General features: G+C 60.9%; 3 protein-coding genes across 7 annotated transcripts; all 3 read left to right on the top strand.

Moving 5' to 3' along the window:
* Window positions 1-25: 25 nt before the first annotated feature.
* Window positions 26-3,242, top strand: LOC101948990 (beta-1,4-glucuronyltransferase 1). The gene is made up of 2 exons (XM_008179719.4): window positions 26-1,312; window positions 2,172-3,242. Exons 1-2 carry the CDS (start codon window positions 230-232, stop codon window positions 2,361-2,363), a joined length of 1,275 nt encoding a protein of 424 aa, XP_008177941.2. The 5' UTR covers window positions 26-229; the 3' UTR covers window positions 2,364-3,242.
* A 336-nt stretch (window positions 3,243-3,578) lies between these two features.
* Window positions 3,579-11,404, top strand: LOC101949255 (BRMS1 transcriptional repressor and anoikis regulator). The gene is made up of 11 exons (XM_005305460.4): window positions 3,579-3,994; window positions 5,493-5,638; window positions 5,983-6,073; window positions 6,362-6,489; window positions 7,211-7,290; window positions 7,685-7,781; window positions 8,397-8,489; window positions 8,889-8,953; window positions 9,730-9,769; window positions 10,163-10,295; window positions 10,876-11,404. The coding sequence occupies exons 1-11, from the start codon at window positions 3,594-3,596 to the stop codon at window positions 10,991-10,993; spliced, it is 1,392 nt and encodes a 463-aa protein (XP_005305517.2). The 5' UTR covers window positions 3,579-3,593; the 3' UTR covers window positions 10,994-11,404.
* A 2,311-nt stretch (window positions 11,405-13,715) lies between these two features.
* On the top strand, window positions 13,716-20,776 carry LOC135972052 (ras and Rab interactor 1-like). 5 transcript variants are annotated; one of them, XM_065551489.1, is made up of 10 exons: window positions 13,716-13,959; window positions 14,377-14,560; window positions 14,922-15,036; window positions 15,237-15,309; window positions 15,631-15,722; window positions 16,178-16,981; window positions 17,412-17,717; window positions 18,360-18,491; window positions 19,263-19,414; window positions 19,755-20,776. In XM_065551489.1, exons 1-10 carry the CDS (start codon window positions 13,919-13,921, stop codon window positions 20,007-20,009), a joined length of 2,154 nt encoding a protein of 717 aa, XP_065407561.1. In that variant the 5' UTR covers window positions 13,716-13,918; the 3' UTR covers window positions 20,010-20,776. The 5 variants fall into 5 exon arrangements, 4 of the variants coding, with proteins under 4 accessions (XP_065407561.1, XP_065407558.1, XP_065407559.1 ...); XR_010589159.1 differs by having other exon boundaries at window positions 13,828-14,192; window positions 14,357-14,560; window positions 17,412-17,659; XM_065551486.1 differs by having other exon boundaries at window positions 13,828-14,192; window positions 14,357-14,560.
* The last annotated feature ends 3,569 nt before the right edge of the window (window positions 20,777-24,345 follow it).

Raw genomic sequence — 24,345 nt, 5'->3', positions numbered from 1 at the left:
GCGCCCCCCTGTCCCTGGCGGGCGGGGCGCGGTGGCGAGTCGGCCTGCAGTGGCTCCTCCCTAGGGCAGGTGGCGCGCTGCCGCAGCGACGGGCGCCTCCATTCCCGGCCCCCGGCCGGCTGCATGGAAGGGCTGGGAGCTGCAGCCGCCCGCTGCCTGCGCCGGTCCCCCCTGGCGAGCATGGGCGCAGCGCGCCGGGCCTGAGCGGGGAGCCCCGGCCGCGGCCGGCATGCAGGGCCCCGCCAGATGCTCCTTCTTCAAGGCGCTGCTGTGGGCGCTGGCGCTGGTGGCCCTGCTGCAGCTGCTCTACCTGTCCCTGCTCTCGGGGCTCCACGGCCGCCAGCAGCGCTCCCGCTACTCGGAGCTGTTCGGGGGGCGCCGGGGCGAGGCGCCCGGCCGGCCCAGCGAGCAGCAGAAGGAGCAGCTGAAGCGCGCCCTGGCCAGCGGCGGGCGGCTGGATGCCAGCGGCCAGTACCGGATCTACACGGACATGCTGGGGCCCCCGGAGCGGGCGGGGCGGGCGCCCGACCTGGTGCTCGCCACCCATACCAGCCTGAGCAACCTGCACCAGCTGCAGGAGCTGGTGGGGCGCTGGCAGGGCCCGGTCTCCGTGGCGCTTTTTGCGCCGGGCCCCGCCGAGGTGCGGCTGGCCACGCTGATGCTCTACGCCTTGGGGGCGCTGTGCGGGCCAGTGCGGCAGCTGGTGAGTGCCCACCTGGTGTGCCACTCGGGGGACCTGGCCGCCTTCCCCGAGCTAGAGGACCGGGCGGAGTTTGCCCGGCTCAAGGCCTGTGGGGATGTCTTCGCCAAGCTGGCACGGGCTGGGGCGGGCCGGCGTAACTATGCCCTGGGTGCCAACGCTTCGTACCCCAACAACCTGCTGCGCAATGTGGCACGGGGGGCAGCCACTGGGCACTACACGCTCGTGCTGGACGTGGACATGCTGCCCAGCGAGGGGCTGCGTGAGGCCTTCCTGGCACTAACTGCAACCTTGGGTGCTGAGGGGCCACCAGGCGTCTTCGTGGTGCCCGCCTTTGAGATCCGGCACACCCGGCGCCTCCCAGGTGCCAAGGCCGAGCTGCTGCAGCTGTATCAGGTGGGGGAGATCCGGCCGTTCTACGAGGAGCTCTGCCCACGCTGCCAGGCCCCCACCAACTACTCACGCTGGCTGAACCTGCCTCCGGGCAGTTCCCTGAATATTGCCTACACCGTGGAGTGGAGGGACCCCTGGGAGCCCTTCTACATCAGTGCCAACTCTGTGCCACCCTATGATGAAAGATTCAAGCAGTATGGGTTCAACCGCATCAGCCAGGTACCTGCCTCACCGGCATGGGGAGGCATTTGTGCCATGGGAGCCAGCCCCAGATATACGCCCAGCCACCCCAAGAGATGGAGCAGGGTGTCTCTGACCCGGGGGTGAAACAAGTCTGGGAAGTCTCAGCCGGGTGCTCTCCTGATCACTGGGCACCTCAGGCCATGCTCCCTGAGCCTCATAGAGGGCACCCGAACATGGCCCCATGAGACACATGGGCAGGGTGTGAGGAGTGCATATTTCCTTCCCTGCAAGGGGGCTCTGGCCCTGATCCAGGCCTAGCTCAAGAGTACTTGGTGGCTAGTGGGGAGAGACAACACGATGTAGGGGACGTTGTGCTGCAGAGAGCAGGTGGGGGGTTCAGTAAGAGGCACTCTCACCTTGCAGTCAGTGCTGTTTCCAATACCCAGGGCTGCACCAGGGGGTGTTGTACACCCTGAAGTGGCATCTGTCCAATGAGATGTAAAATGGGCCTTGGCCCCTTGTGCTTACTAGTGACCATTTGTCACTTTTCCTACAGCTTCCATCCAGTGGAGAATTTCCACTTCCTATCCTGAACTGTAGTGTTCTGTGAAGCTGTGAAATAGCCCCCACATCCTACACTGCATCTGAGCACCGGGTGAGGGATCCCTGTATAAAACAGCTCTAATGCCCCACCCCGGAGGCGGCTGCATAGCCCCTGCACCGCAGAAGTGGTTGCATCTTAGCACTGGATGAGGGATTCCTGTATAAACAGCCCCCACACTCCACTCTAGAGGTGGCTGCTTTTCAGCCCTCAATGTAACAGAGTGTGGGACACTTTGGAGTCTGGTGGGGGTTACCCTGGTCTCCTTCACAGCTCTCCTGTCCCCTTTCGCAGGCATGTGAGCTCCATGTGGCCGGATACAGTTTCTCAGTGCTGAACAATGCTTTCCTGGTGCACAAGGGCTTCAAGGTGCCGAGTGAGTTCCATGCACAGAAGGATGCCGAGAATCAGCGCAACAAGATGCTCTTCCGCCAGTTCAAGCAGGAGCTGAAGCTGAAGTATCCTGGCTCACCACGCCGGTGCTGATGGTCCTGCCGTCTCCGGCACAGCTCCTCAGACCTGCCTTCCCCATGACCCTTCATCTGTAGCTTTGGTGTCAGTGTTTTTGGGGGGCCCTGCCCAATCTGGGCTTGGAATGCCCCCTCCTTTCCATTGAGTCATTAATCTCCACATCGGACAGAGGTTTATAGTTGGGGGGAATCTTTCCAGCCACATCACACTGGATCCTTCACCTGCCCCAACCTGTTGCTGGGGCCATGGAGTCCTGTATCCCCATCCCCCAAAATACTTCAGCATTCTCCTCCCCCACTTTCCTATTGAACAGCAGGCTGTCAGAACAGAGGACCTCCCCCCGGCCTATTGCCTGTCTGGGCAGAGGACAGCTGTTTCCTCCCTCCGCAGCTCCCTTGTTATGATTCTTTCCCTCCTTGAGCAGGGAGAAAGAGGCTGTTCTGGACTCAGCAGCCCCCTCTCCCTTTTTGTAGGTGGTTATGGGGTGGAAGCTAGTATAGGGATTAGAGAAGGGGGTGGGGAGTCAGGACTTGTGGGATCTTTCCCTAGCTCAGAGAGGAGAGTCTAAGGGTTAAAGAATGAGGGGCTGAAATTCGGGACTCCTGGGTTCTGTTCCCAGTTTTGTCACTGATTCTATTTGCCCTCCACCAAGTCCCCTCCCCTTTCTGCACCTCATTTTTCCCCTTTGTAAAATGGGAATTAACGCAGTGACCTACCTCCTGAGGGCAGGGGGCATGAGGCTTAATTTATGAAGATGCTCAATGCTGCTTGGATGGGACTGGCAGAGTGCTCTTACCCCACTGTAGGAAATGGCCTGGCATTCAGTCCCCCTGAGTGCGAACCTTGGGTTAGAACAATAAAGTACTGTGGAGACCAGGGGCGTCTCCTCATGGCTGTGTCCTGCCGTGAGTCCTTTCTGTGGTGCTGGGGGCAGTGGCTGGAACTTATCTATCCCGCACAGAGCTTGGCTTACTAGATATAGCACTGGTAGGTGGTGCTGACTCCTCAGTGTGCCAAAGCAGGGACCCTCCTGCCAGTGCTCAGGATGGGGCGAGAGGAGCTGAGAGCCACACAGCTCTGGCTTCTCTCCAGGTACTTGGGTGATGGGGGCAGTCCCATGGGTGCCATGACAACATTGCAGTTGGGCACCATGGCAAGGGGCCAAAGGTACTGTGCTAAGGCTGCTCTGGGACTGGGTGCCAAGTGTTATGGCAACGCCATGACTGGTGCTCTGGCAATGCAGCAATGGCGCTGCACCAGGTTGTGATGACATTGTCCAGGTGTCAGCAGGTCCCATGGTACTATGGCAACAACCTGACTAGGTGCCATGGTGATGTGTCACAAGCAGGTGCCATAGCAACACCAGTTCAGGGGATTCCCCTTAGCCCAACTTTGGGTGAATGTCGCTCACCTCACGCTAGGCTGTGGGCCTCCTTTTGTTGCCATGGGAACATGCCCCATCCTCCACTATCCCATAAGGCTCAGCGCAGTGGGCAGCTGGGAACTATAGAGGCAACGGCGCTCTGGTTAACTGGTCTCCCTGATTGGCTGGCAGAGGATGGGGCGGAGCCAGTAGGTGTGGAGCTTCCGGGTACGGAGAAGCGAAGCGCTTACGGGAGGGAGGCCGCCGGCCTGGGCTCCCCGAGGTACGTGGGGCTCAGAGCAGCGGGAGATGGATTCGTCGCAGCCTCCCTCCATGGGGTGCTGGGTGGTGCATTCCCAGCTGAGATCAATGGAAGCTGAGCTAGAGCAGAGCAGCCCAAGGGGGGAATTCGCTGTCTCCCCTGCTTCTGGAGCTTGTTGGTTCCATCCCCATTGAGTTCAAGGGAGGGCAGGCCGGCTCATTGCAACCCCAGGGGGAGAACTTACAGTGGCGGCCGGCCCAGACCATTGCAACTCAAAGGGGAGGTTGCGGCCCTCGTATTGTGGGTGCTCAATGATCCATTCCCCGTTTGAAACGCACTGGGGGTGCAGACCATTGTAGCCTGGGAAAGGGTGCCGTATATCCTGCTGTCCCCCATCATGGGAACCTGAATGGCACCTTCCAAAGCAAATTCAAAGGAACTGGGAGAGACCAAGACATCTCGGGGTGTGTGTGTGAATTGTGCCCTCCTGCTGGGAGGGGGGGTCAGTGGTACCTTCCCCAACACGGAAATAGAGCAGACAATGTCAACTGGAGGGGGAAGTTATAGTATTGGTATGTTCCTCAGTGCTCTCGAGTGAGCAGAAGATGAGATATTTCATTCCCATCAAGGGGTGGGGGGAAGAGCATTGCACATGCACCAATAAAGCCAGCAGGGAGCTGGGTCAGACTATGGTTACAGAGTGAGCAGGGGGCTGGGAGCCAGGACTCCTGGGTTCTGTTACTGTCTCTGCCTGTATTCCCAGCCTTAGAGTCCTGCTAGCTCCGGTGCCCCATGGGCCTGGATTGGGACCCGCTGTGTTGGCGAGGAGGGAGCTCCAGGCTCATGGCAGCAGAACGCCGGGGTCGCCATGCTGACTCCGCTGAGGCTAGCACCCATCTCTGCAGTCACATCACATGTCACGACACCATTGCAATAGCAGCTACCAGCTGATAGCACCTCGCTCCCTGACAGAGCGACTGGGTGGCTTTGTGGGGCTTCCCCCAAGGTGGCTGCACATCACAATGCAGTGAGAACAGGGAGTCGTTGGCTCTGGTCTGGCCCCGTGGCAGGAGGATGTGGGGGAGAGGGAGAATAAGACACAGGGCCTGTCTCCTCTAGGAGACGTTGGCTCTGATCCAGCCCCGTGTGATATGTATTCAGGGCCCACATGTGGAACAAGTTGTCAGGTCTCAGTGTTGTTCCCAGTGGAGAAGGCAGTTACTTCCTTGGCCAATAGGAAGCCTTGGGGCTCAATGGGCTATGGAGACTGGGATCCACTAGTTGAAGTAGCCCTGGGGCTGGGGTCTTGGCAGGGCTTGGACATTGGCAGGGCTTGGAGGTTGGAGCTGCCCCCTCCAGACCCATGCTCTGGGCACACAGGGGGTCCCATGGGTTGGGGGGCAGCTGTCCCTGTCCAGGGCCCCTTGCTCTGCATATGATGGAGGAGGGCAGTGGAGGGTGCAGTGAAGTAGGACCCTCCCAGGTCACCTGGCAATAATCCCTGCCATTGATCATCCAGAGTGCCCATGCCGGTGCACCCGGCGCCCAAGGAGGCGGAGGAGATGGAGGGGGACGGGGACTCGGCACCTGAGCTGAATGGCGAAGAGGAGGAGAGCGAGGAGGAGCATAGTGCCAGCCCTTCTGAATCAGAGGAAGAAAGCTCAGGTACTGGGGTGTGGAAGGGGATTTGGGGTGGGGCTTGGCCCTTCATCACAGAGCGGTACTGGGGTGGGGGGTGGCCGTGCTTCCTGGGTAAGAGCCATGGCCCAGCCAAGTTGGTGTCCTCTCCCCAGACTCCTGGGTTCTGTTCCCAGTTCTGGAAGGAGAGTGGGGTCTAGTGGGGGATGGGCCGATGAACCAGGACTCCTGGGTTCTATTATCCCCAGCTGTATGTGTGCCCCTGGGTGAGTGTCCTGACTCTGTGTGCTTCAGTTCCCCGGGTGGTCTGTGTGTGTCACTATGCCCATGGGTGAGCATGGGCTGGAAGGTACATATGCTGTGCCCTACAGAGATGGACGAGGAGGATTGTGAGCGGCGCCGCAGCGAGTGCCTGGATGAGATGTGTGACCTGGAGAAGCAGTTTTCTGAGCTCAAGGAAAAGTGAGTCTCTTGTTGGCTTCCCCATCCCTGAGGTGCCTGTATCTCAGTGCCAGGCGAGGGATCCTGGGACAAACTGTCCCTGCACCCCACCCCAGAGATTGTTGTCTCAGTTCTGGCTGACACAGTGGGCTGGATGGGGCTGGACAGGCCTGTGCTGTGCTGGGGGGGAGGGGGGTGGGCACAGCGGGACCATGCTGGGCAGGGCTGGGTGGAATGTGGGGTGGGGCTGGGTGCAGGCTGGGTGGGGTGGACAGGGCTGTGCTCAGTCCCTGCTGGTGCACCCTGCAGGCTATTCAAGGAGCGGCTGAACCAGGTGAAGGCCAAGCTGGAGGACGTGGCGTCAGGGCGGGCGGCCGAGTACCTCGACCCCCTGGGTGTCCTGCAGAACAACATGAAGATCCGCATCGAGGTGGCTGGTGAGCTCCTGGTCCTGCCCATGTGTTAGCTGTATCCCCTGCTGCCCCACAGGGGATTGGTCCCACCGCTGAGGAGTTGGGGTGCCAGGGCTCAGTACCAGGGTGTGGGGGGAGAGTGGCTATGTCCCCTGGGCTGTCATGGTCCAGGCAGGCCTCAGAGGGCAGTGACCAGCTCTAAGGGAGCAGCAAGGGTTGAAGGCTCAGGAGCTGGGGGCAGTTGGGCTTGGAGGGGAAATGACAGGGCCCAGATCCAGTGTGGGGAAGGAAGGGTTCAGGAGAAGGGATGATGGATGGCGGGTGGGGGAGCCTGTGGGAGAGGAAGCGGGGGGAGGGGATTCAGGAGAGGCATGGGGAGGACTCAGGCCTGTGGGGTGGGGTAGGAATTCAGAGGAGGGTGCTGGCAGGCAGCCCTGGGAGGGGACTCAGGGGTAGAGAGATTCAGGCAGGTGGAGGCAAGGCCCACCTGTGGGAGGAAGGGGTGGGGCCCAGAGAGGGGAGTTGATGGCAGGGCCCAGAGGGCAGGAATTTCGCAGGGTCGTGGGAGTGATGGAGTGAAGCTGGCAGGGCCCGGACTGGTGGTGGTAGGAGGGCAGGGACTTGGACTGGGAGCCTCCTGGGAGGCTTGGGGTTAGCCAGGGTGGGCATCTCGCAGGGCTGTGGCTGGGCATGGAGGCAGAGGGGCTGGTGGATGGGCAGGGGTCACTGGTCCCCCCTCTTGCAGGCATCTACAAGGGGCTGTGCCTGGAGGTGGTGAGGAACAAGCACGAGTGTGAGCTGCAGGGAGCACGCCAGCACCTGGAGGTGAGGGCCCCCATGACCTCCCTCTGCTCCTACCCATTGCTGAGGTCCCCTGCAGGCCCCCATCTACCCCTCCACGCCCCACAGGGCCCCCTGCGTAAGCCCCCCCGAGGTGCCCCATGGACTGCCCTGCTCCCGCAGACCCTCCATCCACTTCCCAGCTCCAGATGCCGCATCCTGTCTGAGCCCTGTGGCTGACTTCTGCACCCCCAGCATTCCCAGGGAGCACTGCGGGAGGGCCAGGAATGGGACCAAACGAGCCGGGTGGGAGGCTGGGAGCCCACAGCCTGGGGGTGGGATAGGGTCTGGCTGCGCCTCCAGGGCCTCCCTAGTGTTCTCTGTGCCAAGGGGGTGGGTCCATCCTGGCTGCGCCCCCGACCCCATCCTGTCCACACAGAGTGAGAAGCTCCTGCTCTACGACAACATGCAGAGCGAGCTGCTGGAGCGAATCCAGCGCCTGGAGGATGATCGGCAGAGCATCGACATCACCTCAGGTCAGTGAGCCCCAGGGCCTCCCCCAACTCCCCTCTCCCACTGCCGTTCTCCACGTATCTCTGCCTCCTGGCCATCCAGAGTGCCTCTAACCTGCTCTCACTTCAGTGTGCCCCCACAATCATCCCCAGTTTGATGCCCCCTGCCACACCGCTGCTGCCCCCCATAGGGTCCCTCCCACCATTCCCCAGAGTCACACACCCCTGCATCCCCATTACAAAGGCAGCTGTGTCCAGGGTCGCTGCACCCCATGGATCAGACCAACGGGTCCATCCTGCCCAGTATCCTAGTGTTGTTCCCACTTTCTAGCTGTTCCTTTGCTCCATGTGTGAGGTGAGTTTGCTGGGTCTCATCCTGCCCCACGAGGGACTGGGCTCACTGCCCCCCCGCCCCCACTCCTGGCACAAACCACTCCGCTCATCCCTGTCCCCAGAGGGCACTAACTTCCCCTGCACTGGCAGCCCCAGTGGAGAGAGAGGATTGAGTCCCCTTTGCCCCCCAGAGGCATCCCTGTGGGGCAGCGGGGAGGGGGAGAGTGGGCTGCTGCCAAGCAGGCCCCTCCCCCAGCCCGGTGGGAGGGACTGTCCTCTGACCCTTGTCCTTTCCTCCTGGGTTAGAGTGGTGGGACGACAAGCTGCGCCCCAAGAACAGCCTCAAGAAGTGGGATCCCTTCCGGCCCGCCAAGAGGAAGAAAGCGCCGCTTGTGTCTGATATCCTTACATTGGTATTCCCTCCCTCTGCTGGGCATGGGGCAGGGACCATGCTGGTGTCCCCCCCACCGCCCCCACACACTCTCTGCTGGTATCCCCCGGCTGGCCATGCTGGTATCTTCTCCCCCAGAACAGACCTGTCCCATCAGTCCTGGCCCCTGACCCTTCCAGTCCCAGTGGTGATGTTGGGGAAAAGAGGGGCTGGGATGTCTGACCCAGGGGCTCCCCTCTCTGCGGTGCCCTGTGGCAGGGAATCCGGTTGGCTCCTACCTGGCTGGCTGCTACTGTCCCCCCCCCCCCATTCTGATGCTGCCCCCTCCCCAAGTTGGTGTGGGAGGAAATGGGGCTAAATGATCACCATGGTTGCATATGGCTACATGCCCTTAACATGCCCCTCACGCCCCTACATCGTCTACATGCTGCGGGACATCGACATCCTGGAAGACTGGACGGCCATCAAAAAGGTGAGGCTGACCCACAGGACACCTGGGTCCCTTAATAACCCCCTTTCCCTCGCACACCACTGGCCACCCCCCACAATGCCTGAGTCCCTGAAACCCCATCCCCCCGCCCCGCACATCCCTCAGCGACACTGCAGGACCTCTGAGTCCCTTAATAACCCCCACTCCCTCACACACCCCTGGCCACCTCACACAATGCTTGGGTCCCTTAAGCCCTTCCCACACACACATGTCCCCTGGCTGCCCCACAGGCTGCCTAGGTCCCTTAATAACCACCCCTCATACACACCCTTAGTTGTTCTGCAGAATAATAGTCCCCCTTCCTAGCTCTGCTGTTTGGGATCAAACATGTGGAAATGGGATTATTTTCATATGTATTCTTAATATGCCCTTTAAAAAGTCACCATTAGCTGGGCCAGGAGCTGGGAGCCAGGATTCCTGGGGTCTGTCCCTGGCTCTGGGAGCGTAGTGGGGGGGGGGGGGGTCTAGTGGGTTAGAGTGATGGGGAGGGTGGGGCTGGGAACCAAGACTCCTGGGTTCTATCCCCAGCTCTGGGTGGAGAGTGGGGACTGGGAGTCAGGACTTCCTGGTTCTGTTCACTGATGCTGAGTGAGTCCCTTACCCTGTGCCTCAGTTTCCCCATCTGTCTCACAGGCTAATGCTGCCATCCTTCCTGGGGGACCAGCATGGGTGGGGTCTGCATAGCTCTGTGAGCAGCCGCAGGGGGTGGAGCATGATCCCTGCGTAAGCCCCTTTAATCGTCTTGTCTCTCCCTACAGGCTAAAGCAGCCGTGTCGCCCCAGAAAAGAAAATCCGATGGTAAGAGTTGGGGAAGGGATAAGATATGGGGCATTTCCTCTCTAGGGGCACCAGCTCCAGTCTCGCTCCAGGGCAGAGAAGTGGCTCGCTCAGGTGTTCAGGAAGTGGGGTGCAGGGTCTTTCCACCTAGGGGTGCTGGCTCTGACCTGAATCCCAGTCGGGCCCCTCCTGCCCCTTCATGGCTCCTCGCCTGCCATCTTGCTGCCCTCCACCACCCTGCACAGATCCCCCTTGCCACTTCTGGTCTCCCCCAGTGCCTCAACCAGGACACGAGCTAACCTGGTCCAGCAGCTGCCAGCAGGGCCCATCCTCCGGGCAGGTGACCCCCCCCTCACCCCCCAGTATGTGGGGCTGTGCCTGCCCCCCCAGCATTGATCACCTCCCTCCCCCCAGTGCTGGTGAAGGTGGAGAAGCCGGGCGCCCAGTTCTCAGCCCGCTGCGAGGACGGGCGGCTGCATTATGAGGGTGAGATCTACAGCAAAGGGCAGAGCGTCATCCTGGAGGTCGGGGACGAGGCACCCGCGCAGTGAGTGGCCATGGACTGGCTGGCTGGAGGGAATGGGGCCCGGGGCCTTTTCCCTTGAGGAGGCGCTAGCTCTGATCCAGACCCAATGCGGGGGACTGGCTGGCTCAGGGGGACAGGGAATGGGATCGGGGCTGTTCTCTCTATGGGGGGTGCTAGCTCGGATCCAGCCCCAAGGCAGGGGACTGGCTGGCTCAGGGGGACAGGGAATGGGATCGGGGCTGTTCTCTCTACGGGGGGTGCTAGCTCGGATCCAGCCCCAAGGCAGGGGACTGGCTGGCTCAGGGGGACAGGGAATGGGATCGGGGCTGTTCTCTCTATGGGGAGTGCTAGCTCGGATCCAGCCCCAAGGCAGGGGACTGGCTGGCTCAGGGGGACAGAGAATGGGATAGGGGGCCGTTCTCTCTATGGGGGGTGCTGGCTCCAATCCAGCCCCAGGGCAGGGTCTGGCTGGCTCAGGGGGCCTGGCTGGCTCAGGGGGCGGGGAATGGGATACAGGGCCTTTCCCGTAGGGAGTGCTGGCTCCAATCCAGTCCCAGGGCGGGGCGGGGGGACTGACTGTGACCCCTGCTCTCCCCCGCAGGGCAGTGATCACGGCTGTCAGCACTGGGGAGGTCTGGCTGCGCCGGGAGGATGGCACCAAGACCAAAATCTACGTCTCGCAGCTGCAGAAGGGCAAGTACTCGGTGCGCAAGGCCTGAGCGGGCCCTCTCGTGGCTCAGCCCTGCGGCTCGGCACAGGCCTCCTCCTGGAAACCAATGGCCCACGGACCCTCCCCGGCGCACCGAGTGGCTGGATTTGCTCTCCCCTTGCACTAGGACTCAGATGGAGAGGACTCTGGGGCCCTGCCTGGCGGGGTATTCCCATGGCCAGTGCTCCCGCCTCAGATCCCTGCAGACAGGCCAGCACGAGGCTTCACCGCTCGCTTCCCTCGCTAGGACTCTGGTGTTTGTAGCAATCTTGGGGGGCTGCACGTAAACCCCGGTGCCTGGGGCTGTTGTGCCCCCCAGGGAAATAGGGGTGCTGGTTCCAGGGGCTTCAGCAGGAAAAGCCCTGGGCCTCGGCCAGACCCCTGGAAGCGTTCACATTAAAAACCAAGTGAAACATACAAATCTTGGCCCTTTGATTCATTTCAGTGTATGCTGGGAAGTGGGACATGGGGCTTTTCTCTTCTGGGGGACGCCAACTCCGTTCCAGCCCCAGGGTGGGCTGGGGATGGGGGGTGAGTGGGGTGTCCCCTTGCTGGGGCACAGAGGGTTCCCAGCTCTAAGCCAGCAGCCCCCCCCCCCCCAGCTGTGTGCGCCGTCCCTTGTCTCTGAGCCCCTCCAGAACAGCTGGCCACAACCCCTTGGGGGGGGGGTCACTACAGCATCAGGGCATCCCTACCTCCAACCTGCTCTGATTCTGGGACGCACACCCTGGCTTCTTTCCCCCAAGTGGCAGCACCTTTGGGACCCCCCCAACTCTCCCAACCCACACTGTTGCCCCTTTTCCAGCCTTCCTTTCCCTCGGGAAAGACAGGGCCCCTCACAGTCCGTGGCCAGACCATACTGCTGGGAGCCGCTCATGTGGCCGACAACCTGGGGGCCTCGTGTCTGGGCCGTGCCCATTCTCAGCCAGGCCTCCCCCAGCACACCAAGAAGCGCAGCTGCCTGCACCCCTCCAGCGCTCCTCAGCAGAGCAAGGGGGAAAATGAAAATGGGGGATCCTTCCCGTCCCTTCTGCATGAGCCCAGCCAGAGCTGCACCCCAACTTCACAGGCTCTGGAGAGACTACAAGGGCCTTAGAGTGAGTGGAACTGGGTCACGGGGTGGGTGGGGGGATCTGTCACAAACCTGGGAATCCCACCCCGATCTTGGTTCTACCCCATGCTGGACTTTCAAACCCTCCTGCCAACTGCCCACAGGGGGTCTCTACTAGTCCCTCCCCACATTGGGGCTTTAGCCTGACACCCCATGAGTTGTGCAGAGAACTGATCTCCTGGATTCCAACACCCCACTACCCTCCCCATGGCTCATCTCCCTTCTCTGCATGCCCAGCTGATTGGGGTCTGGGATCCAGGACTCCTGGGTTCTATCCTCAGTTTTGGAAGGACTGTGGGGTCCACTGGGTTGGGGAGGGGGGTGCTGGCTGGAAGCCAGGACCCCTCGGTTCTCTTCCCAGTTGGCTGTCTGACAGTGGCAGAGTCCACGCCCCTGTTTGTGCCTCAGTTTCCCTCCTCGTAGTGGGAGCCACTGTGGCCTCCCTGATGTCAGGGTGAGGGGATAGGGCATCCGGGCAGGGCTCTTAGGTGGGGTCTGGGGACAGATACAAAACCCAAGATAAAGCAAGTCCATGGGGGATGGTGCCCAGGACCCCTGGTGTCTGGGGGCGGCCAGGCAGCTGCCAGGTTTGGCTGGCGCCCCAGACATGCTCAGAACCCAGAGCATCTGAGTCCGACGTGGGAGCGAAGGGAATAATTAATAACGACACTGCAGGCAGCGAAGGGGTAGCAGGAAGGGGGCACTGCCAGGTAAGGGCTTGTGGTGGGGGGGCATTGGGATGGGGCACTGGCAGAACTCCCCCAGGATGAGCCGTGATGTCAGCTCCAGTCACATCAAAACTTCACTCCGGGCAGGGAGGGAGCAGCCCGGCAGTTATTTATAGCTCGGGACCTGGGGGGGCTGAGATGGGGGGTGGGAGATCAGGAGAGCTGGGATCTGGCTTGGTCCTGATGGATTTTCCATTTTTTTGCTAATCCTCTCCCCCTCTCCCCCCCCCCCGCTCCTCCATCTACTGCCCTGCCCCCCCCTCCATTTCCCTGTGATTATACACACATAAGTACACACCTGGCCTGCAGCCCTCAGATTGACCTTTCTCTCCCATCTGGAAGAGGAGTAGTGTCTCTAGAGTTTAGAGCAGGGTGCTGGGAGCTAGGACTCCTGGGTTCTATCCCAGCCCTGGGAGAGGAGGGGTGTCTAGTGGGAGGGGGGCTGGGAGCCGGGACTCCTGGGTTCTAGCTCTGGGAAGAGAGTGGGGTCTAGTGAGTAAGAGCAGGGGGCTAGGACGCCTGGGTTCTATTTTTAACTCAGGGATTAGGGTCTAGTCACTAGTGGGTTAGATAAGAGGGGCTGAGAACTTTTTCACTTGACCAGAGCTCAAAGATCCGCAGCTCGCTTGAGCACAACCCTTCTCCGTGCCTCAGTTTACCCCTGTACAAAATGGGCAAGCTGGGAGGCTGGTGTCTGTTCCTGGTCCCCCTCTGTTCCCCCTGCCCCGGGGCTGGGTTGCTGATTAGATCTGCGCCCCCGCATGGGCTGTGCCAGCCCAGCCAGCTTCGCCTTGGAAACGTGACTGCGCTGCGGGGGGGGAGCCCGTCTGTCCCTGCCTCGGGCTGGGGCCGGCTCTGGCTCAGCCCGGCCCAGCCCTGTGCCAGGGCTGGGTGTGACGGTGAGTCAGAGCCGACGTGCGCATTCCTGGCCCAGGCACGAACAGCTCCCCCGTCCCGCGGAGCCGGGGCACTGTGTAGCCGCTGCCGCAGCCCGCCCTGTGTAGGAATCCCCCCCTCTCCTACTGAGCTCCCGGTACAAGCAGCCCCCGCGCACCACCCCAGAGGCGGCTGCATCTCAGCGCCCCGCCAGCGCTCCATGCCCTGGGGAGAAGCATATTCCCAGCAAGGGCCACGTGGGTATGAGTCGTGCCCCTTCCTGCTCCTCCTGCAGCTTCCCGGTAGCGTTTCAGGGCTGGCGTCAGGCTGGGCTGGGCTGCCCCACACTCAGCCGCCCTGGGGGCCCCAGAGGAGTTGGTACCAGGGGAAGGGGGGCGCTAAGGGTTAACAGCAGCTCCTGTTTCTGGCAGAGGGAGCCTGTCTCCGCAGCCTGGTCACCCAGCCGAGATGGAGCCCCCGGACCAGCCAGACGGGTATGGCAGAGGGGCCTGGGGACAGGGAGGTGGGGGGGAGCCAGGACTCCTGAGTTCTATCCCAGCGAGGGGCTAGTGGGTTAAAACAGGTGGGGCTGGGATCCCGGACTCCTGGGTTCCATGCTTTGGCCCTTAGTGCTAGAGGCTCCCCGCCCTCCTCACAGCTCTGTCTGTCCCTCCTCAGTCTGGGGCGTGGCCCTGTGTACGATGTCCCAGACCCACACGTCTTCCCCCAGCCCAGACCAGCACGGGGGTCTCCGAACAACGTCAGCCTCCTGGATCGCCTGCTCCTCACCCAGTCTGTCTGGCTGCAGCTGAGCCTCAACTCTGCCACCGCCCTGCACATCCTGCAGCGTGAGCCCCCCGGGGTGAGGGCTCAGGGGTGCCTCTGCCGGGCTGGACACTGAGGGAGATGGGTCCATTGGTCTGAGGGGGGGGGATCATGCAGGATGGCCCCTACGGCTCATCTGGGAAGGGGAATGATACAGGGCTGGATGGGTCCATGGCTCTGACTGGGGATGGGGGACAAAACCCAGGCCAGATGGGGTCCATGAGGCTGATGGGGGGGGGGGGAAATCCCACACTGGATGGATTTATGGGTGTGTGGGGGGGAATCCCACACTGGACGGGTCCATGGGGCTGAGCAGGGAAGGGGGTGGATATCAGGAAATGTTCCAAATCCCCAGCCCCTGGTAGCCCCTGCTGATGGGTGCCCCATTCCTGCCCCAGACATTCCTGGTGCGCCGATCGAACACACACCGACGCCGGGTGCTCTGCTTGCGCCTCCTAGATGACTTGGCCCCGGCCTTCGTCGCTAGCTACTGCCTGCAGGAGAAAGCAGCAGGTAGGGATGCGTCTGCGCTGCCCTGTGCCCCCCAGGGGGCACCACGCCTACACACAGTCCTGCATCTGGGGCCCTACTGAGCTCCCCAGCTCCTGCAGTACGGTATCCCCTAGTGCTGCACTTGGCCAGTAGGCAAGTACTGACTGCCAGGGGAGAGCGCCTCCTAGCGCTGCAGGGTCTGAGGGGCCTTCTCTTTGCAGGCATCTCTCTAGAGGGCTCATCCTGGAGCTTCCCAGACCTGCTGCACCTGGTGGCCTCCTACTGCCAGAGCCGGTGAGTGGGAGGATGGGGGACATCCCCAAATCTGAGCCCCCGAGCTTCAGCTCTCCCCTGCTCCCAGTAGACTGAGATCCTGTAGTGCCCGGGGCAGTGGGGGACAGCGGAGGGGTTATAGGACAGAGGGCATTGGGGCAGCCGTGGGGGAGAGAGCAAAGGGCAGAAGAGGATTGGGGAAGTGCCCAAGGGGGAGGGGCAGAAGGGAATTGGGGGAGTGCCCGGGGGGGAGGGGCGGGGCAGAAGGGAATTGGGGGAATGTCCCTGAGGGAGGAGGGAGCCCTGGGCCTGTTGTCAGAGCCTGATGCACTGTCCCCCTAGGGAGGTTCTCCCGGTCACCCTGCGCCTGCCCCAACCCATCCAGCAGGCGGTGTCGCACAAGGAACTGGAGGCCATTTCCCACCTGGGCCTCGGTGAGTGACACCCCCCACAGCCCTTCCCCCTGGACCCCTCCCTCAGCGTCCCCCCCCACATCTCAGTGGCCCCTACACTGATCTCCCTGATCCTTCCTCTCCCTTCAGTCCCCCTGGTCCCTCCCTGCCCATCCTCTCTCTGTGCCCCATTTCCACCCCATTACCCCCATCCCCACAGCCACTCCCCTTCCCCCATCACCCTGCACCTCCTCCCTGCACCCCCCAGGTAGCTGGGAAATCCCTCCCATCCCTTCCTCCTCTAGTTCCCCTCCCCCCGGGCCTGGGGCCAGATTGGAGCTGGCACTCCCTAGAGGGGAAAGGCTCATATCCCATTCTGCCCCCCTGAGCCAGCCAGGCCTCCCACCTTGGGGCTGGATCAGAGCCAGCGCCCCCTAGAGGGGAAAGCCCATGTCCTCTCCTCAGTGCTGACCCCTCGTTTCCTCCCCCCTCCCCAGAGTTCTGGAGCTCTTCTCTCAATGCCAAGGACCCCCCGGAGTCGCCTGAGCCCCCACTCTGTGAGGATGCTGCCCCTGCAGCTGGCCAGCTGGGTGCAATCCCCACCCGGAGCCCAAGGGAGCTGGACTGTGGCTTGGGCAACGGGGCGCTGGGCTTCCTGAACCCCCTGTTCCAGGGCAGGGATGGGGGCTCACGGCGGGACGACTTCAAGCGCAGCATTAAAGTGCGGGTGTCCACCGAGACCTCCAGCCCTCTCTCACCACCCCCCAAGCCACCGCCCCCCATCCCTTCCAGCCAGACTGGGATGCTCCCCACCCCGCGCCGAGAGCCGGGCCAGTACACATCGCTCAGCATGTCGGGGTATCGGGTGCCCCAGCGGGCTGGGGAGCCCCTTAATCCCAAGCCAGCCGGGAGCAGCCTCCCATCCCTGCAGGAGCTGGACAGCGGGTCCCCCAGTGGCTCAGAGAGCGAGGGGGGTGGGGGTCCTCGTGCCCCCTCACCTCCTGCCCAGCGCCGCCCCCGTGCCCCCCTGCGCTCCATGAGCGATGCCGTCCTGGCAGTGCTGGCCCCTGAGAAACAGCTGGCACGGGCCGTGGAGGGGCTGGCGCGGGACCGGAGCAACAGGCTGGGAGCCAGCATCCAGGATTTCCTGACCCTAGTGAGGGGTGGCGGGGGGGAGTGGCGGTCCAGCCACGAGCTGCTGAGTCCCGTCCGGACCTTCCTGACCCACACCAAGACCCAGCTGCTGCACAGCCCAGCCCTGGAGCTGCCGAGCCCCACGCTGCTGCCTGACCACAGGCTGGGTGAGTGGGGCTGGGGGGAGGGATCCAGGATGCCTGAGTTCTATTCCCAGCTCTGGGATGAGTATGGGGTCTACTGGGTTAGAGCTGTGGGGCTGGGAGCTAGGACTCCTGGGTTCTGTCCCCAGCTCTGGGAGGCGAGTGGGGTGTAGTGGTTAGAGTAGGGGTGGCTGGGAGCCAGGACTCCTGGGTTCTAAGAGTAGGATGGAGTCTAGGGGGTTGGGGCGGGGGGGAGCCAGGATGCCTGGGTTCTATTCCCAGTTCAGGAAGGGGAATGCGGTCTAGTGGGTTAGAGCTGGGGTGGGAGAGGAACCAGGACACCTGGGTTCTGTTACCAGCTCAGGGAGGGGAGTGGGGCCTAGTGGGTTAGAGCAGTGGGGCTGGGAGCCAGGACTCCTGGCTCTGGCCCATGTAACCCACTCCTACCCCGCAGACGCTGTGCTGGAACGGGCCCTACATCGTTGTGTGCTGAAGCCTCTCAAACCAGTGCTGGCATCACGGCTGCGCAGGCTACGCGTGGCAGATGGGTCCCTGGGCCAGCTCCAGGAGAACCTGCGGCTGGTGCGGGAGCGGGGCCCTGGTGCCTTCCCAGCACGGGCGACCCTGCCTAGCCCCCATGACACCCAGCGGGCACAGCGCAAACTGCTGCAGCTTCTGCATGCCTATTCGCCCAGCACCCAGGTGACACTGCTGCTGCAGGCCTGCAAGGGTGTCTACCGAGCCATGGGGGCAGCCCCGGGTACGGATCCCTTCATCCCTTCCCCCCTCCCCTCCTTTGCCCACGTGATGCTGCTCCTGCAGGGCTGCAAAGGTGTCTGCAGAGCCACGGGGGGTCCCCCTAGCACAGCCTTCCCGCCCAGCCTAACCTGCATGTCCCCTCCCCCTCCGCTCTTCCTCGCCCAGCACCCAGGCCTAGGAGAGCATCTCTGCAGCCATAGATCTGTCCCCAAGTACAGACAACCTCCATATGGCCCCCTGTTCCCCAGCACCATTCCCATATCACCCAGCCTGGCCCCCTCCCTCACCTCCAACCTACTCATTCCTACAACCTCCTGATCCTCCCCCCATCCCCATAACCGACCCCTGTGCCCCTCCCCCATCTCACATATCCACCCAGGGCCCCCCCACCCCACCCTCCCCCATCCCCCCGCCTGTGCACCTCACCCCACGCCTCCCTGGATTCTGGGATCCCTCCCCCAGCCCAGCCCAGCCTGTGCTCTCCATGCTGCCCACAGCCCCCTGCTGCTGGGAGCCCCCCTCCCCCAGCTCGTGCTCCCAATGCCGCCTGCATCCCCTGCTGCCGGGACCCCCCCTCCTGATCCCCCTATGTTCCTGCTACATCCCTGCCAGCACCCACTCACTTGTCCCCTCTTCCCCTCAGATGGGAGCTATGGGGCGGACGAGTTCTTGCCGGTTCTGAGCTTCATCCTGGCTCAGTGCGACCTGCCCCAGTTGCTCATGGAGGCTGAGTACATGATGGAGCTGATGGACCCCAGCCAGCTCCTGGGGGAAGGTAAGGGAGACCCCTAGGCCCTCCACTACCCTTTTTCCTTGTCCCCCTGAGCCAGTCAGTCCCTGGGGCCAGATCAGAGATGGTGCCCCCTAGAGAGGAAAATCCCTGAGTCCGTTTACTTCCCTAAATGGGAGGGACCCACCTAATCCTCTGAACGTGAGCTCTGCGATCCTGGGGTGTGTAAACAGGGGAATCTCGACTAGGAGAAGGGAGGTTCTGTTACCTCCGTGTGTGGCGCTGGTGCGGCTGCTGCTGGAATCCCGCGTCCAGTCCTGGTGCTCACAATGCAAGAGGGATGCTGGTAAATTGGAGGGCTCAGAGAAGAGCCACGAGCATGACTAAAGGCTCAGAGAACAGGCCTCAGAGTGAGAGACCCCAGGAGCTCGATCTGTTTAGTTTGACAGAGAAAAGGCTAAGAGTGATCCCAGTCCAAGTACCTACGTGGGGAACAGAAACGGGAGAGCAGACGGCTCCTCAGTCTAGCAGCCAAAGGTCTAGCAAGAGCCAAGGGCTGGAAGCTGAAGCTGGACAAATTCAGACTGGCAATAAGGTGCACCTTTGTAAGTGAAGGGAATTAATCAGGGGAACAGCCTCCCACGGGCTGCATTCTCCCTCGCTGGCAGTGTCTAAAGCAGGGTGGGATGTTTTTCTGAGATCCGTGCTAGTTCCTCCAGGAATCAATTCAGGGCAGCCCTGTGCAGAGAGGGGGCCAGCCTAGAGAATCCCCATGGGCCCTTCTGGCCTGACAATCTACGCCCCATCCTCCCCCAGGGGGCTATTACCTGACCACTCTCCAGGCCAGCCTGGCCCTGCTGGGGCGTTTCCATGAAGAGGAGCCCATGGAGCTGCGCCCTGATGTCCAGAGAGCCCTGAGTTGGCGGCAACAGAGCCCCTCAGGGCGGCCCCCTGGGAGCCCATGCCAGGTACGTGGGGAGGTGCTCTGGGGGGAGTCATTGACAGGGACTCCCTGCTACCCACCCAGTCCCTGCCCCCTCCCCTCCCTGCTATCCACCCAACTCCTGACCCCTCCTGACCCCTCCCCTGTCTACTCTCCGCTCCATCCCTACCCCCTTCCTTACCCCTCCCCACTGCCTGCACAGTCCCCCCATCACCCCTCACGCCTGCTCAGTCCCTATCCCCCATGTCACCCCATCTGCCTCAGTGCCCACTCAGTCCCTGCCCCCATCCCAATTGATCCCTGCCACTCTTAGTCCCTCCCCCCGCCACATGCCCACTAAGTCCCTGACTTGCTCTGCCTTCCAGGACCCACGGCCTGAGAAAACCCAGGCCCCCTGCAGTGGGTGCCACTCCACCACACCTGCGCTGGGAGCCCAGGGGACGGCGGAGCAGCTACAGAGGCACCCCACAGACAACAGTCTCCCCCTGCACCCTGAGGGCCAGCACCAGCCCCAGGAGCACCCGGCCCAGTACCGCCACCCCGGGGAGATGGGACCTGGGCCGGGAACCCCACACAGGCTGCTCCGCGAAGCGGCTGTCGACCTGGATGAACCCCTCTGACCTGGGATGCCTGGTTCTGTCCCAGCTCTAGGAGGGGAGTGGGGTCTAATAGGTTAGAGCAGGGGGGCTGGGAGTGAGGTCTCCTGGGTTCTAGTCCAAGCTCTGCTGTGACTGGCTTTATGACCACTTCCCTCTTGGTGCCTCAGTTTCCCCCTTATGTAAAACAGGGTGAATAAGACCTGCAGCAGTGTGGAAGGGATGTCTGTCCCAGGTAGCCCCTCCCTGTTCCACTCTCGGGGGGAGGGGATTCTGGGGGAGCCTTTTCCTCACTCTGGGGGTGGGGCAGGGAGTATCAGCTTGTGACAATCACTCCTGACTTGAATAAGAGTCCGTTAAATGCCAAAAGAGAGAGCAAGAGAGAGAGAGAGGGAGATTCTTTCTCTAGTGACACAGATGATCAATGTACATACATCAGGGGGATTTGCTGGCACAAAAACCTCTTCTGCTGATGGTATTTTTGTAGGGCCTACTTTATTAAATATTTGGGGGGGGGGAATTAATTTTTATTTTTTATTCTCCCAAAAGCGACATGGCTGGTTTGTCCGAGCCCTCAAATTTACAATTTGTTCATATATTACAAGAAAAGGAGTTCTGTAACAAAATGCTCTTGTATCAATATTATTGTAGGGCCTACTTTATTTACTATTTGTAAAAAAGATTTACTTTGTTTGAAGAGTGGCATTCTTTGTTTTTAACTCGAGTCTGTTTTTTTTATTTTCTGAAATTCCATATGTTTTTGATAAATACAAACACAAAACTCTCCTGTTGATATTATTGTAGGGTCTGCTTTATTGGCTGAACAACGTCCAATCTGTTTAGCTGTCTCTATCTGTAACAAGATAACTTTTGAACACTGTGTACAATCAATTCCAACGTTTCCAGGAACATTCTAGGCATCAATGGGCAAGAGCCGATGGATGTTGGTGAAAATCAGAGAAACCAAAAGGGGAAAATGGGAGACCCCTGGAACTCCAGCATCTGATAGCAGAGCCATGGCTTCAAGTCCCTCTGCTGCTGACAACGATTAACACCTTCCAGCACAACACCCCCCATCATCTCAGCTCTGCCCAGCCTTCAGGTGGAGTTTGAGACGTTGACACCCTGTGTGACTGAGTTCCTGGACAGACAGAGAAGAAATGAAAATGGTGGGAGAGGAGGAGGGACAGACAGTGCCCCTGGCATGGGTGGAAATAAGGGGGCTCTGGTGTGAGGGGAAGGCAGACAGACAGACCCCTTGGCAGGGAGGAGAATGGGGGCCCCTGGTATGGAGGGAAGGGGGAGCTGACAGACCCATGGCAGGGGGAAGGGGGAGCTGACAGAGCCCATGGTGGGAGGGGAATGGGGGCCCCTGGTATGGGGGAAGGGAGAGCTGACAGAACCCGTGATGGGGGGGAAGGGGAACCCCTGCTGTGGGGGGAGGTGGAACTGACAGAGCCCATGGTGGGGGGGGGGGAAATGGGGGCCCCTGGTATGGGGGAGGGAGAGCAGACAGCCCCTGGCAAGGAGGAGCTTGGGGGAGGGGCAGGGAACCCCTGAACGAGAGGGGAATGGAGGGTGGCACCCAGGCAGCTGGGAACGGGGGAAGGAGGGATGCCAGGAACCCTGGTGGGGGCGATGAGCTCGGCCGACACCAGCTGTGAAGCGGGCGCCCTGGCGGGTTTCACTGCGGTTTTCCCCCAAGGCACCATGCCCAGCTCTGTCTGTGGCTGGACACCGAGGCTCTACGCCCAGCTCCCCGGCCTGTGGCGGCCTGCCTGTCGGGCGAGGGCCTTGCAGCAATGGCACAGCCTCAGGGACGTGCCTAGCACCCGGGGACAGAACCCCAGTGGGAGGGAAATCAGGCCCATCTGGCGGGGTAGGCAGAGTGGGGACACTGGTGCCCCCTGCTTAGCACATCACAGGCAGCAGCTGCTGCACTGAGTGGGGCACTGGCCTGGAGTCCGGCAGCACGTGAGGCTTTTGAGGGGAAGTAGGGCTCCGGGGGGCGAGGAGGAGTGTGGGGATGGGAGAGGCAGCCAGGACTGGAGGGATGGGCCCCACTGACTGCAGGGAGCTGGCACAGGCTATGGGGCCAGGTCCCCCTGGCCTGAGCACTGCCCCCACTTTGGAGACAGACAAGTCATGAGTCATGGGCTGACTCCTAGCCAAAGGGCCCTGAGTCATCACTCCACTGTCCTAGAGCCCAGCCCCAGACATGAGTTGAGAGCGATTCTCTCAGGTATCCCAGTGCTCCCGGGACAGGGACTCTCATGCTCCCCATATGCCCTGTTACTCCGATCCCGGGGCCCTTCTCCTAATCCACACAGTGCCCCACAGTGGCCCAGATGGGATCCCTGGGGCCCCTCTAGGGGACACGTCCTCGGGTGCTGAGCTCTCTGAGGGCTAGGCCAGGCCCCCGCCCTCCTTCCTGGGATAAGGATATATTTGGAGTCAGATCCTTTCCCTGTGGGCTGTATCTGAACACTTCTATGGCCAGGCTGAGGAGTCTCTCATGAGCTACTGCGGGGCCTGGCACAAGGCGGGGTTACTGCCGGAAGGCTGGCTGAAGGCCTCAGCCCCTGCCAAGCCACGCCAGATGGAGTCTAGGGCTGCCGGCGTGGACTTGGCTCACGACCGATACGTCCGTCCTCTTCACTCCACAAATGATGGGACCCTGCTGGGCCACGCAGCCTCTTGCCCTTTTGTGATGCCACCTGCCAAACTGCATCTATGCTGCATGCAAGCTCAGCTGGGGACAGCCTGCAGCCCAGACTGGATGGGAGCACTCCTACCCAGGGTTCCCTCCTCTCCCAACTGGGGAAGCACCTGGCTGCAGTTTGGGTAGGAGTCCCCTTCGCCCCAGCCCTTCCGACAGGAACAATATTGCTGGAGGCATCTGTGCTCGATTGGGGAGCCCACCTGGACCATCACGTAGTTCAGGGCAAGAAGAGTTGCTCTGATGGATCTCAGAGCAGGGCACAATGCGAGGATGTTCTCCAGACCGGCCATTCCAACCGGTCCGTTCCTATCACCACAGACAATATGACCATGCTATAAACGAGCAGGGGGAGGGAGCTCCTCTCTTTCCCGTCCCCATGGTCACAACAGATGTCGATCCACCCACCCCATTGCTTCCCAGAGTACTAGGACACAGCAAACAGGACACCGTGCTAGTTCTCCTACTGGCACCCACGTGGCCGAGGCAATAGTGGTTCCAAGATCCTCTTGGTTTGTCCACTTGTTGTCCCATCCCATTCCCTCTGCTGCCAGGGCTCCTCTCACAGAACAAGAGAAGGGCTCGTTCCCCCGAGCTGTCCTCCCTCCACCTGACCACTTGGTTCTTGGCTGGGTGTCCGAGCTAGAAACAATAGGCAGTGCACAAACAGGGACACAAAGTCTCTTGCTCAGCAATAGAAAGGACTGCATAAGAATGGGCCACACTGGGTCAGACCAATGGTCCATCTAGCCCAGTATCCCGTCTCTGATAGGGGCCAGTGCCAGATGTGTCAGTGGGAATGAAAAGAACAGGGCAATTATCAAGTGATCCGTCCCCTGTCGCCTAGTCCAGCTTCTGGCAAACAGAGGGTTAGAGACACCCATGTGATGGGGCTGTGTCCCTGACCTTCTTGACTAATAGCCACTAATAGATCTATCTTCCATGAACTTACCTATTTCTTTTTTGAACCCAGATATCCTTTTGGCCTTCACAACATCCCCTGACAATGAGTTCCACAGGCTGATTCCATGAGGAAAGTGGGCAGCTCCAAGTGGAAAGGATCCATGGCTTGGCGGGACCAGCTCGAGCTTGTACTGGGGCAGTCTCGCGTAGCTGACAGTCTGGACTCTAGTATCAGAGGGGTACCCGTGTTAGTCTGAATCTGTAAAAAGTAACAGAGGGTCCTGTGCACCTTTAAAACTAACAGAAGTATTGGGAGCATAAGCTTTCGTGGGTAAGAACCTCACTTCTTCAGATGCAAGTAATGGAAATCTCCAGAGGCAGGTATAAATCAGTAGGGAGATAACGAGGTTAGTTCAATCAGGGAGGGTGAGGTGCTCTGCTACCAGTTGAGGTGTGAACACCAAGGGAGGAGAAACTGCTTCTGTAGTTGGATAGCCATTCACAGTCTTTGTTTAATCCTGATCTGATGGTGTCAAATTTGCAAATGAACTGGAGCTCAGCAGTTTCTCTTTGGAGTCTGGTCCTGAAGTTTTTTTGCTGTAAGATGGCTACCTTTACATCTGCTATTGTGTGGCCAGGGAGGTTGAAGTGTTCTCCTACAGGTTTTTGTATATTGCCATTCCTGATATCTGACTTGTGTCCATTTATCCTCTTGCGTAGTGACTGTCCAGTTTGGCC

The sequence above is a fragment of the Chrysemys picta genome, chromosome 7 (assembly GCF_011386835.1).
Source record: "Chrysemys picta bellii isolate R12L10 chromosome 7, ASM1138683v2, whole genome shotgun sequence".
In the NCBI taxonomy this organism is placed as follows: Eukaryota; Metazoa; Chordata; order Testudines; family Emydidae; genus Chrysemys; species Chrysemys picta.
Note: the sequence above shows the minus strand (reverse complement) of the source record. Positions and strands in the feature narration are given on the sequence as shown.